General features: G+C 46.8%; 1 protein-coding gene across 1 annotated transcript in view; it reads left to right on the top strand.

The window, feature by feature from the left end:
- C9H13orf42 (chromosome 9 C13orf42 homolog) overlaps positions 1-14313 on the top strand; it is a 41180-nt gene that overhangs the window by 17075 nt on the left and 9792 nt on the right. Inside the window, exon 2 of the mRNA XM_051832228.3 lies at positions 12671-12818. Coding sequence (XP_051688188.2) covers positions 12671-12818 — 148 coding nt within the window. The remainder of the gene's footprint in view (positions 1-12670; positions 12819-14313) is intronic.

The following is a 14313-nucleotide window of genomic DNA, read 5'->3' as shown; positions in this document are numbered from 1 at the left end:
GATTAAAAGGGATCTAGTATTTTAAAACTCCATGAATTGGTAATGATTCCAAAAACAAACAAATGAACCTCATTGATCATCTTGGGAACTTTCTAGGATATTATATCATTTTAAGAATGATAAATAGTGGAAGGATCCAGCATTTATTCTGCCATTCACTAACAGACTGTGCAGGTGATAAGAGAAAGTCCTTCACACCAGAAGCAAAGCTAAGAAATGCCAAAAGAGTATAGAATTAGAGAAGCATCATTTTGCAATAGCAGTATAATAATAGATCTCCACAGTGCTGCAGCTGTTATAAAATATGGATGATGGGTTTATAAGAGATGCATGAAACCAACATTACCTAAACCCCCAATTTTACCATCACTTTAAATGTAGGAAAATACATATTATACGTCTCCTGATGTGTGATACACATCACCACAAATTAAATAGTTAAACCTGAATCTAATCAAGTCTCTAGACCTTGAGTTTACAATTCAATAGCCACTGGTCACTTATGGTCATTTAAGTTTAAAATGAAGAATTAAACAATCACTTAGTAACCTTAATAAATCACTTTTCAGGTGGCTGGTGGCTATCATTGGACAATACAGATGTGGGACTTCCGGGTTATCACGGGAAGTCCTCTAGGACAGCCCTACTCTAGATCATTACCATTTATGTGGTAGAATATCACGTGAGCAAACCAAGAAGCACTCAGCCAGATCCAGAATGTGGAAGATTGCTAGAACAACCTCAGATTCTTCAACATTTGAATGGCCAGAATAGAACATTAAAAGAGACTCAAATACATGGCAACAAAATGTAGACTGTGTTTGAATGCTTATTTGAACAGATGAACTTACACAAGACATTTTTGAGTTAGGGAAAAAGAAAACAGGCTGGGTACTTGCTGATATTAAGAAATTATCAAAGGGCCTGCATTATGGTATAGCTGGTAAAGCTGCCCTTTGCGATGCCAGCATCCTATAGAGGCACTGCTTCGAGTCCTGGCTGTTCCACTTCTAATCCAGCTCCTTGCCAGTGGGCAGAAAGTGGTCCAAGTGCTTGGGCCCCTGCACCCGTGTTGGAGACCTGGAAAAAGCTTCTGGCCAGCTATTGCGGCCATTTGGGGAATGAACCAGCTGATGGAAGACCTGTCTTTCTCTCTGTCTCTCTCACTCACTCTCTCGCTCTCTCTTTCTCTATCTACCTGTAACTCTGCCTTTCAAAAACCTAAAATGAATCTTGAAAAAAAAGTTATCCATTTTATTGATTATGATGACAATATTGTGGCTAATAATTCTGAAAACTTTATTGGAGATACATTTTGAAATAATTTTGAGTAAAGGTATTTTTTAGGATAAGATAGAAGAAAAAAATAGAGAATGGCATAGTTGGTGGTGAAGTTGGTGATGAGTTTATGGGGTTCATCATTCAGTTTTGGTGGTTTTTGTGTTTAAGCATTTTTCTAATCAAACATTTTTAAAAACTAGGATATGCCTATGTACATCTTAGCTATGAAAAAGCTGAATTATGTGCTTATGAAAATTAAGTTTGTTCCCTAACTGGTTTATGTTATTTGTACTTACCATAATATTACAATTTATGATAATGTAATATAGTGAAATATGATATACAATAAAATGTGATTTTGAAAAAAGAATTTATTCTATGAAAACCAAGTTGTATCTTTTGGAAAGAGTTGCTAAAAATGAGTTTTAGATAAGGCAAATATGAAAATTCTTTTAAAAATTGCAAATATCCAGTAGGATTTTGTATTCAAACTTATTCACAAGTGCCTTTAATTCCTAGGTTGCTTTAAATAAAGAAAATCTGGAAATTTAATATGAACTACTGTGGATAAGATTTAAGCAAGACAGATGATTCAGAACTTGAAGAAGTTCTATAAAAGAATTGGCGATTTTTTTTTTAAAAAAATCATGGATTAGAGTGAAGAATTTAGGGAAATACGAATGTGTACAGTAATTTGATGGTGAAACGGGCAGTCTGCTTATTGGGAAAACAGGGAGATGCAAAGCTACCATTATGGGTAAGGGGACCAGGTTACTTACCCTCTAACTAGGACTACTTTGTATTCCACTGATGGCTAGTGAAATTGAACACTTTTTCGTATGTTTTTGGTCATTTGTATATCTTCTTTTGAGAATTATCAATTCAGGTCCTTTGCCCATTTCTTAAGTGGATTAGCTGTTTGCTGCTAAATTTTTGAGCTTATGATATATTCTGGATGTTAATCTTTTCTTGGGTAAGTAGCTCACAAATATTTTCTCCCATTCTGTTGGATGTCTCAACTCTATTCATTGTTTCCTTTGCTACGCAGAAGCTTCTGGCCTCTATTTAATCCCATTGGTCTAGTTTTGCTTTTGTTGTCTGTGCTTTTGGGGTCTTGTCCAAAAGTCATTGCCTACACCAATGTATTGAAGTGCAGCCCCTATGTTTTCTTGTGTCAGTTTCATGGTTTCAGATCTTACATTTAGGCTTTTGATACATCTTGAGTTGATTTTTGTATATGATAAGCAGTAGGGATCTAATTTCATTCTTCTGGAAATGTATATTCAGTTTTGCCAGCACCATTTATTGAAGACACTGTCTTCAGTGTGTGTTCTGGGCACCTTTGTCAAAAATCAGTTGACTGGGACCAGCGCTGTGGCATAGTGGGTAAAGCTGCTGCCTGTGGCACTGGCATCCCATATTAGCACTGATTCCTGTCACAGCTGCTCCCCTTCTGATCCAGTTCTCTGCTTTGACCTGGGAAAGCGGTAGAAGATGGCCTGAATGCTTGGGCCCCTGCACCTACATGGGAGACCAGGAAGAAGCTCCTAGCTCCTGGCTTTGGATCTGCCCAGCTCTGGCTCTTGTGGCCATTGGAAGAGTGAACCAACAGATGGAAGGCCCCTCTCTCTTTCTTTCTCTCTCACTGTCTATAATTCTACCTTTCAAATAGATAAATAAATAAATAAATAAATCTTTAAAAAAAATCAGTTGTATGTACATGGATTAATTCCTGGGTTCTCTATTCTTTTCCATTGATCTACATGTCTTTTTTTCCCCTTTCTTTTTGCCAACACCATGCTATCTTCTTTTTTCTTTTGTATTTCTTTAAAAAGATTTATTGGGGCTGGCGCTGTGGCATAGTGGGTGAAGTCATTGCCTACAGTGCTGGCGTCCCATATGGGTGCCGCTTCTAGTCCCAGCAGCTCCACTTCCGATCCAGCTCTCTGATATGGCCTGGGGAAGCAGTAGAGGATGGCCCAAGTCCTTGGGCCTGTGTACCCATATGGGAGACCCGGAAGAAGCTCCTGGCTCCTGGCTCCTGGCTCCTGGCTTCAGTTGGGCACAGCTCTGGCCATTGCAGCCATCTGGGGAATGAGCCAGCAGATGGAAGACCTCTCTCTCTCTCTCTCTCTCTCTCTGCCTCTGCCTCTGCCTCTCTGTAACCTCTACCTTTCAAAGATGAAGTTACAGAGAGGGAGAAGAGGCCAGGGCTGGGCCAGACTGAAGCCAGGAGCCAGGAGCTTCTTCCAGGTCTCCCACGTGGGCTCAGGGGACCAAGCACTTGGGCCATCCTCCCGTGCTTTCCCGGGTGCATTAGCAGAGAGCTGGATCAGAAGAAGATCAGCAGGGACGTGAGCTGGCACCTACTTGGGATTCTGGCACTTGCAGATGGCAGTTTTACCTCCTGTGCCGCAGCACCAGCCCCGATACCGTGCTGTTTTAGTTCCTATAACTTTGAAATCAGGTATTGTATTGCCTCTGGCTTGACTTTTTTCCCCCTTCAGTTTTGCTTTGGCTATTCTGGGTCTTTGGTGATTCTATTTGAATTTTAGGATTTACTTTTCTAGTTTGGTAAAGAATGACATTGGTATTTTGATAGGGATTGCATTAAATTTATAGATAGCTTTGACAGCATGAGTATTTTGATAATATTAATTCTTCCAATCTATGAGCAAGGAGTAGCTTTACTTTTTTGTGTGTGTATCCTTGACTTTTTGCATCAGTGTTGTATAATTTTCATTGCAGAGATTTTTCACTTCGGTTAAATTTCTAAATATTTAAATTTTGAAGCTACTGTGAATGAGATTTCTCTTTCAATTTCCTTTTCAGCAACATTATTATTAGTGTATAAAATGTCCACTGTTTTTTGTATGTTGATTGTATCTTGTAACTACTGAATTGGTTTATCAGTTCTAACAGCTTTATGGTGGAGTGTTAGGGTTTTTCCATGCACAACATCGTGTCATCTGCAACCTCAATAATTTGACATCATCCTTTCCCATGTCAATACTCTGTATTTCTTTCTCTTCCCTAGTTGCACTCATTAACACTTCCATGCTGCACCGGATCAGAGTGGTGGCGGGGGACGTCCTGCCGTGTTCCAGTTCTGAGGGGAAGTGCTTTCAGTGTTTATACTGGTTGCTTTTATAGTCTGTGTGTCCGTCTGTCTCTCATGATTTATCTTTATGTTTTGGTAGCTTTCTGTCACGGTAGGTTGGATTCTCTTCTTTTGCTCTTTTGTGTACCTGCTCTGTTAGTGAATTTTATACTGTACTCATGATGGTTACTTCTAATCTAAGACTTACTTCACGATTCCATGTAGGGCTAATCTAGTGGTGATAAATTTGCTTAGTTTCTGCTTGTCTGGGAAATACTATATTTCTCCTTCACTTTGAAAGATAGCTGCACTGGATATATATTCTTGGTTGAAAGTTTGTTTTTTTCTTTCCAGAATCTTATATGTATCACCCCAATCTCTTCTGACTTGTAGGTTGTTGCTGATAAGTCTCTGTCAGTCCAATGGATTTTCCATTATATGTAACTTGATGTTTTTCTGTCATGCCTTTAGGATTCTCTGCTTGTCCTTAACTTTTGGCAGTTTGACTGTAATATACCCTGGAGAAAGTCTTTTTTTAAGATTTATTTTATTTATTTGAAAGTCAGAGTGGGACCGGCGCTGTGGCACAGAGGGTTAATGGATGCCGGTTTGAGATCCGGCTGCTCCACTTCCGATCCAGCTCTCTGCTATGGCCTGGGAAAGCAGTAGAAGATGGCCCAAGTCCTTGGGCCCCTGCACCCACATGGGAGACCCGGAAGAAGCTCCTGGCTCCAGGCTTCGGATTGGTGCAGCTCTAGCAGTTGAGGCCATTTGGAGAGTGAACCATCGGATGGAAGACCTCTCTCTCTCTCTCTCTCTCTCTGCCTCGGCTTTGGCTTCGACTTCAGCTTCTGCCTCTGCCTCTGCCTCTGCCTCTCTGTAACTGTGCCTTTCAAATAAATAAATAGATCTTTAAAAAAAAGAGTGAGAGAGGAGGAGAGTGGGAGAGAGAAAAGGGGAGAGAGAGAAGGAGAGGGAGAGGGAGAAAGAGCAGGAGAGAAATCAATCTATCTTGTATTTTTCTGATTCACTCCCCAGATGGCTGCAACAGCTGAGGCTGGACCAGGCCAAAGCCAGTAGTCTAGAACTCCATCCATATCTCTCCTGTGTGGATGGCAGCAGCCCAAGTACTTGGGCCATCCTACACTGCTTTCCCAGGTGCATTAGCATGGAGCTGGATCAGAAGCAGAGCATCTGGGACTCCAGCTATCTCTTTTATGCACCACAATGCCATGCCCTAAAAGGTCTTCTTTAATAGAATTTGGCTGGGGTTTTGGAACTTCTTGTATCTAGATATTTGTATCTTGTTCAGTACTTGGGAATTTTTATACTACTATTTCATTCAATAGTTTCTTGATGTGTTTTTCCTTTTCTTCTCTTTCAGGTATCCCTATAATCAGCATTTGTTCACTAAATAATATCCCAAATGTTTAATAGGATTTCTCCATTCTCATTTTTTAAAAAGAGATTTATTAATTTATTTGAAAGAGTTACACAGAGAGAGGAGAGGCAGAGAGAGAGAGAGAGAGAGAGAGAGAGAGGTCTTCCATCCACTGGTTCACTCCCCAATTGGCTGCAACGGCCAGAGCTGTGCTGATCTGAAGCCAGGAGCCAGGAGCTTCTTCCAGGTCTCCCACATGGGTGCAGGGGTCCAAGGACTTGGGTCATCTTCTACTGCTTTCCCAGGCCATAGCAGAGAGCTGGATTGGAAGTGGAGCAGCCAGGTCTCAAACCAGTGCCCATATGGGATGCTGGTGCTTCAGGTCAGGGCTTTAAACTGCTGCACCACAGCACTGGCCCCTTCATTCTTTTTAATGATTTTTCTCTTAACTTTTGACTGACTGGGTTATTTCAAAAGTCTTGTCTTCAAGATGATAAATTCTTTCTGCTTGGTCTGTTCTGTTGTTGGAGCTCTCAGTTGTATTTATCTCATTGATTGAGATTTTCAACTCCAAAATTTATGATTGAGTTTTTGAATGATTTCTTTTTGATGAATCTCTTGTTCATTTCATGCATTGCTGCTGTCATGTCTTTGGATTGTCTGTCTCTATTCTATGCATCTCACTGAATTTCCTTGGGATCATTATTTTGAGTTCTTTTTCAGGCATTTCACAGGTTATTTTTGACTGAAGATCTATTTCTAGAGAACTATTGTGATTTTTTGGAAGTCTCATTCTTTCATGCTGCTTTGTATATCCGATTTTCTTACACAGATGTCTGCACATCTAGTGTAATAGCTCCTTCTTCTCTATGGAGTAGGTTTTGTCAGGAAAAAAAATCCTTTTTTTTTTTGCTCAGAAGGACTAGGAAGTGTCAGTTGAGTAGCTGCTTTGGCTTTGGTTCTAGGTGAGCTCAGAAATATAACTTCTGAATGATTCCTTCAACTGGAAACCATCTCAGCATTGTCTGTGAGTGCTACAGTTGTCTAGTCTCCAGCAGTCAATGGAAAGCAGTCAATGGATTTTGAAGTGTATGTGGGTTTCCAAAGGTGGTGTCTTTGCTACCCGGAGAGTTGGGTGTCAATCACCCGAGGAGTTTTGATGGCCGTAGCCACATCTTGGTTTAGTAGCACACATTGGGTTTTTTCCTCTTGTCCTGCCAGTCTCAGCTGTTCGTGCTATAAGCCTCATGATGGGCTTGGGAATTGTACAGAACAGTGATGGGGCTTATAGCACTAATAGCTATGGCTCTGGAACTGTACAAAGCGTGTGCAATTTCTTCAGGTTCTGCTGAGTGTGTGTGATGAAGCTGGGGATTACAGCACTGACAGTCCTAGTCCTGCCACTGGGAGCTGTGAAGACGACCTGGCCCTGAACCCACGGGGTGAACTCAGGTTATGCTGGAAACTACACACTGGCAGGTGTGGACCTGGACAAGCAGAAAGCAAATATCTTCTTTCCTAGGCCCTTCAGGGTGAGTTCCAGTGACTCTGAGGAATAGAGGGCCAGTAGTCACAGTCCCAAATCTGTCTGGCAAGAAGGGCACCTTGTCCAGGTCCCCCAGGAACAGCAGAGTGTATGCTGGAGATTGTTCACCATGGGCCTGCAGCCATGCCATGAATACTGAGTTGTCCCCAGCTCCTACAGGACAACTGCAGTTGTTCCAGGGACTTGGAGCCAACAGCCCCAGTCCCAGAGCTGCAGGACACAGTGGAGGCCGTACCCAGGTCCCATATTTCACAAATGGTTTATGTGGGAGATTGTACCCTGCTAGGCATGGGTCTTGCAAAATGGAATGCAGATAGGGTCCTCCCCGGGTCCCATGAGGGGCAACTCAGGTGACTGTGGACTATAGTGTAGAGAAGCTGCACAACTGCCTCTCGGGGGGAACACCCCCCTGAAATTAGAGGCATGGCTTCAGTTTCTGCTCATGCCAAAACAGGCCGGGGAGGGGGTGGTGGGCACACCCACTCTAAAGGAATGTGGCAGTGGGAGCAGCAGGGGGCTAATGCACAGGAATTGGTACCTGGAATATTTGGGGGGAATTTGTAAATTTGCAGGAGCATCTAAATGGGCCTGTCTCTGAAGATTTACAACACAGTTCTAATCCCTATGTTAGATACCAGACCGAATTCCTTTTCCCAAATCCTTAAGTTGATGTATAACTTTGCCTACGTGCCTGCTGTCTTGTAGACTTGCTGGTACCCTCTAAATAAAAGTGGGAGCACATAGCTATCCAGTGGCACACTCTTAGAATGGATGCTCCCATGTCCTGTCTCCCCATTTGAGAAACCCTATATCATAGCCCCAGCAGTCCCAGGCCCAGAGCTTCAGGACTCAGAGGGCATCTGACCCACATCCCATAGGTTGATCCCAAGTTATTCTGGGGATCATGCAGCAGCCTGTGCAAGCCTGGATCAGTGAGATGCAGATAGGCCTTCTTCGGGCCCCTGGGATGTATAGAACAAACAGTCGCAGGCCCAGAGCGGTAGTGTGCAGTAGGGTCCTTACCCAGGTCCTTTGGGGTGAACTGAGGTGACTCAATGGAATATAGCTCCAACACTGATAGACACAGAGCTGGACTTGGAGGATAACTTACTCAGGTCCCACGTGGTGATACCACAGTATTCTGGAGCAGGTACAGATCTGGAGCAGAGGAATGTAAATAGGGCCTTCCCTGGCCCTACACAGGAGCGGAGCTGTCCCTGGGACTTATAGAACTGACAGTCACAGTCCCGGAGTGCAGAATGCAGAGGGTCCTTGCCCAGGTCTCAGAGGTAGAGTGCCATTTATGCTGCAGGTTGTGCACTGGGAGCTGCCACCTTAAGTGGAAGAGAGCATAGTCAGCCTTCAGGTCTCACCAGTGAGAACAAGTTACTTCAGGGATTACAGCACCCATAGCCACAGCCCCAGACCTGCAGAACACAGAAGAGACTGTCCCCACTACCACTGGGCATGCAAAGATGATGCTGGGTTTTGGGTCCAGGCCATTCAGCACCCTGTACTAAGACATGCAGGAGGGGGCTCCCTCAGTTCTGGTCGTCTCCGCGTGTATATTGGCTGTTGCTGGCACTGAGCACCAGGAAGCAGAGGGGAGCTTGTGAACCTGGCCTCCAAGATTGTGGCCAGCGCAGCTGCAGGATGCAAAGGGACCTGCTCTCCGCCCAGTCGGGTGCCCTGGCTCTGGCTTGGGGGTCTTCTGATAGCAACAGGGCTGCTTGCTGCCCCCTAGGACAGAATGCAATTTAGCAGTGGCTGTGCCATAGCAGCTAAGGTCTGGACTTTTGGATGTGGAAGGAGGCAATGTAGATTCCTTTTTTTTTTTTTTTCTTTTGAGCAGAATACTTGCTCAGACCCCAGTCAGCTTTCTAGACTGGATTTAAAGCCAGGGAGGGCTACAAGATGTTCCTGTAGTTAGGGGTGCTGGTCCACAGCGATGGGGAGGGTGGTGGAATTCTCTGCTTTCCTTTTCCCAGCAACATGCTAGCCCCTTGGTGGGGGAGCTGGGGTAGGAGCTGCGGCATGCTTTGTTCCTCTCTCTCTGCTGGCTTGTGGAGTCTGAACTGTTCACAGTTCCAGTCGCTTCTTGACTGGAGTTCTCCCCGTCAGTCTCCTGGAAACGTGGCCCTTCCTTTGTGGTTCTCATTCTTCTCTGTGGCAGAGCTGAGCTCAGGGCCTCTCTGCTCAGCTGTCTTGGATCAGTTCTAGATTCTTTAAAAACCCTGTATTGTGATATTCATTTCTCTCCAAGTTATTCCATGTCCAGAGCCCAAATTTGGCCACTTTAGAAATTGGCAACCCCCAACAGAGCATCTTCAACAGATCTTGTTCCTGTTTCCCCTGCTGTGAGCAGCTCATCACCTCCCTAAGGAATTGGAAAATCTCCTAATTGGGTGTTTAAAAACAGGAAACAGGAAATAAAAAAAAATTGTCCTTGCACCCTGCCTCTTTCGGGGATTGTTAAAAATCCATTGGCTGTCGCTCCCCCTCTTCGCGGAGGAACGACACTAAACCCTGCCTGGGCTTCATATCCGAGTCACGGCACCATTATGTCACTCCCCCTCTTCGTGGAGGAACGACACAGGACCCTGCGCTGTTCTTTCGTCTGCTCGGCCCTCCCCGGGCTTGCTGCTGATTCTTCCCGGGTTGGCTACCGTCCCTTCCGCCTCCGTGGAAGGGCGGTTCCCCCAGCCACATTCCCCACTTCCGCGGGGGAGTGGCACACCGCCAGCCGGCTCTCTCGGGGGCTGCACAGGTGTTCCTTCAGATAGATGTTCCCTTAGATGTTCCTGGTGCATGTTGTCTCTCTCCTCCTTTATAGTCCTCTTCCGCCAATCCCAACTCTGCTACCCACACGCCGAGTACACTGCTCTCCTCCAATCAGGAGCAGGTCCTACAGTTTATTGGTTGAACTGGAGGCAACTGTGTAGAAGCTGTTTCTCCCTTCTCAGCGCCATATTGTGGGAGAGCAGATGCATAGAATAAGTCTTAATTCCAGTAACAGTCTAGTCCGAGTTGCTCCCCACAGATCCCCCTTTCTTTTTATTTTTTGGCGTTGATACGCGCCTGTCTTCGGTGCCCCGCGGCACACACTCTGCTCTGCTTGCTAGAGTTGCCCACAGGTGCTTACAAGCCCTACCAATAAGGCAAACCGAATCCGGGTCTTCTCTTCACCATGCTGTGAGGAGGTTTTTAGGCGCTGATGCGTGCCTGTGTTCGGTGCCCTGCAGCGCATGCTCTGCTCTGCTAGAACTGCCTGCAGGTGCTTACAAGCCCTAGCAATCAGGCAAACCGAATCCAAGCCTTCTCATTGCCATACTGTGGGGAGACTTATTGATGTTGATTCGTGCCTATCTTCGGTGACCTGCAGCTCATACTCTGGTCGAGCTGCCTGCTGGTGCTTATCGCCTAATCAGGCAGACCAAATCCAAGCCTTCTCATTGTGGTATTGTGGGGAGACTTATTGATGTTAATTCGTGCCTGTCTTCGGTGACCTGCGGCGCATAAGCTGCTAGCCGCCCGCAGGTGCTCACCACCTCCCTAATCAGGCAGACCGAATCCAAGCTCTCTCATTGCCATGTTGAGGGGAGGCCTTATTTTTCTCTATTTCTCTACCTCCGGGCATTCCTATCTCTCCTATTTTACTTCTATCTGCCAGCATTCCTATTTCTCTCATTTTACTTCTAAACTTCTATTTCTCTTATCCCTGCGGCTTCCCGGCACCCGCCCCGAGGCTGCTTCTCGGCACCTCGCCGCCCCGCGGCGGCTTCCCGGCTTTGCGCCGCTTCAGCCCGCGCTTCTCTCATCTGCGCGGCTTCCCGGCGCCCGCCCTGTGGCGGGCTCCCGGCTCTGCGCGGCTCGGCTTCGCGCACACACTCCGCGGTCTCCATGCCCTTCGCGCCCGCACCACGGCCTCGCGCCAGCCCCGCGTTCCCTATCTATTCACGCCCCGTGCTCTCTCTGCACGCGGCGGCTTCCGCGAATCACACAGCGTAGCTCACGTTTCCACCACCACTGGCATTCAGTCCAAGTTCCCTGGACTAACCTGGCGAATTCCAACCTGGCAGCCCACATCTCTGCCTCAGGTTCCAGATTTTCGCCTTTTGCTCCCCTGGCTGACTTGAAGAATTCCAAGCTGGCTTACGTCTCCGCCTCGGCCTGCACTCGCGGCTTCATCCTCCCTAACATTTTTCTCTACCCGGTATGTTTCCCTAAGTTTTCTTCCAACAATATTCCTCCCTCATTTCTCCTGGCTTCTCCCCACAGTCCGTATCCGAGTCTAAGTTTCTTCTAGGTTTCACTTTCACTTTCAACCTGCAGTCCATATCTAAGTTTCTTCTTGCTTTCACTTTAAATCCTAACTTCTTTCCCACAGTCCGTATCCAAGTCCAAGCCTCCTCCAGGTTTCACTTTCGCTTTCAATCTCCTAGCTTCCCCGCCATAGTCTGCATCCAAGTCTATGAAAGCTTTCACTTTCGCTTTCAATCCTAACTTCTTTCCCACAGTCCATACCCGAGTCTATGCCTAGGCTTTCGATAGCTTCTTCTGGCACTTTTTCCGTCCGGCTTTCCCCTAGGCTCTTTGCTAGTCTCTCTCTCCAGTATTTTCCCACTTCTTCCCGTTTCTTCCCTCCTAGGTTTCCTATCCGAGTCACAGCACCATTATGTCGCTCCCCGTCTTCATGGAGGAACGACACAGGACCCTGCGCTGTTCTTTTGTCTGCTTGGCCCTCCCCGGGTTTGCTGCTGGTTCTTCCCGGGTTGGCTACCGACCCTTCCACCTCCGTGGAAGGGCGGTTCCCCCTAGCCACTTTCCCCACTTCCGCGGGGGAGCGGCACACCACCGGCCGGCTCTCTCGGGGGCTGCACAGGTGTTCCTTCAGATAGATGTTCCCTTAGATGTTCCTGGTGCATGTTGTCTCTCTCCTCCTTTATAGTCCTCTTCCACCAATCCCAACTCAGCTGCCCACACGCCGAGTACGCTGCTCTCCTCCAATCAGGAGCAGGATTAGCTCCTGGAGGTCATCACTCAAGTTGGCAAGAGGCAGCTGCGTAGAAACTGTTTTCTCCTCTCCCAGCGCCATATTGTGGGAGAGCAGATGCATAGAACAAGTCTTAATTCCAGTAACTTAGTCTAGTCCGGGTTGCTCCCCACAATTGGCTGACAACAATTGTGGCTCTGGAGACTCTACACTCCTTCCTCAGGACATTTAGTCCAATGCACCTGTGAAACCACACACATTTCTAGCTCTGTTTGCACTGAGTTTTAGCAACACTTCATCCCGTTCAGCATCTCTGGTACACAGACCCTGACTCCAGCCACCCTCTCTGCTCTCTTGTTCCTCTTGCAGAAAGCGCCGTCAAAGAAATATGCACAGTTCAGTGCTGATGTGGCAGAGGCCATTGCCTTCTTTGACTCCATCATTGCAGAGCTGGATACAGAGAGACGGCCCCGGGCTGCTGAGGCTGAGCCCCCAAACGAAGATGTGGACTTCGATGGTGAGTGCTTTGATGGTGAGGCATTGTGAACACGTGGCTGAAGGTGGTGGGCTGTGAGTGGACTTCAAGAATCCCACTGTTACCAGAAAGTGTGTCCAGGTTCTTAATGCAGCTACAGGAAAAAAATTTCTAGATGTGTCAAGGTCGAATTGAGCCAGCCAAGTTTGTTGTAAGCAGAAGTACACTCTTTTTTTTTTTGACAGGCAGAGTGGACAGTGAGAGAGACAGAGGGAAAGGTCTTCCTTTTACCGTTGGTTCACCCTCCAATGGCCACCGTGGCCGGTGCCCTGCGGCCGGCGCACCACGCTGATCTGATGGCAGGAGCCAGGTGCTTCTCCTGGTCTCCCATGGGGTGCAGGGCCCAAGGACTTGGGCCATCCTCCACTGCACTCCCTAGCCACAGCAGAGAGCTGGCCTGGAAGAGGGGCAACTGGGACAGAATCCGGCGCCCCGACCGGGACTAGAACCTGGTGTGCCAGCACCACAAGGCGGAGAATTAGCCTAGTGAGCCGCGGCACCGGCAAAAGTACACTCTTCAGAGAGGGAGAACGGGCAGGCTCACAGGGTGGAGAGCATCTGCCCATGGGGTCTGGAGAAGTTTCTCTTTCATTTCCATCCTGTAATGATGGGGCGGGAATATTCAGGAGATCAGGAGAAGTGTTCTAGGGACAAGGCTGGGTTTCCTGGAATGGGAGTACCACCTATTTTCTTTCCTAGTAAGGTCCTTTTGGATCTGTCCTGGCCATTTTGGAGGTGGGTCTTGACCCCAATGACAATGTTCTTTTTTTGTTGTTGTTGTTTGTTTATTTGAAAGGCAGAGTTACAGAGAGAGGTGGAGACAGAGAGAGGTCTTCCATCCACTGGTTCACTCCCCAGATGGCCGCAATGGCCAGAGCTGTGCCAATCTGAAGCCTGGAGCCAGGAGCTTCTTCTGGGTCTCCCATGTTGGTACAGGGGCCCAAGGACTTGGGCCATCTTCTACTGCTTTCCCAGGCCATAGCAGAGAGCTGGATTGGAAGAGGAGCAGCCAGGACTAGAACCATATGGGATGCTGGCGCTTCAGTCCAGGGCATTAACCCACTGTGCCACAGTGCAGACCCCCAGTGTTCTTGATAGTCAAGGTGACAGTATGGCTGACAATATGACTGCCTTTTCTGGGATATTTGCCAACCTTGTTTTTGAGTATTGTGACAGTGAAAGTCTTTGGGACCTCCCAGGATGTCTGGGCTGCTCTCCTATGTCTACCTACTCTCACATTTCCCCTCAAGGAATCTGGACCCTTAATTATTATCAGGGATAACTTATTCAGGCTGAGAAGGGATGTAGACCCTTCCTGTCCCAGGAGTTCAGATTTCCTTGCTGTCTGTCCGTTCAAGAGTCACTTATGTGGAAGGGTTGGATTTGAGGAAAGGATAGAAGACCTAGGAAGTTTGGTCAAACAGTCCCCGGGGCAAATGTGTGTCACCAGTAGACTACTCATAGAGTCACTGGTGGT

Source organism: Oryctolagus cuniculus, chromosome 9 (assembly GCF_051225735.1).
Source record: "Oryctolagus cuniculus isolate XC-2025 breed Fujian yellow rabbit chromosome 9, ASM5122573v1, whole genome shotgun sequence".
In the NCBI taxonomy this organism is placed as follows: Eukaryota; Metazoa; Chordata; class Mammalia; order Lagomorpha; family Leporidae; genus Oryctolagus; species Oryctolagus cuniculus.
The sequence above is the reverse complement of the archived record's forward strand: the minus strand, read 5'-3'. Positions and strand labels throughout refer to the sequence as shown.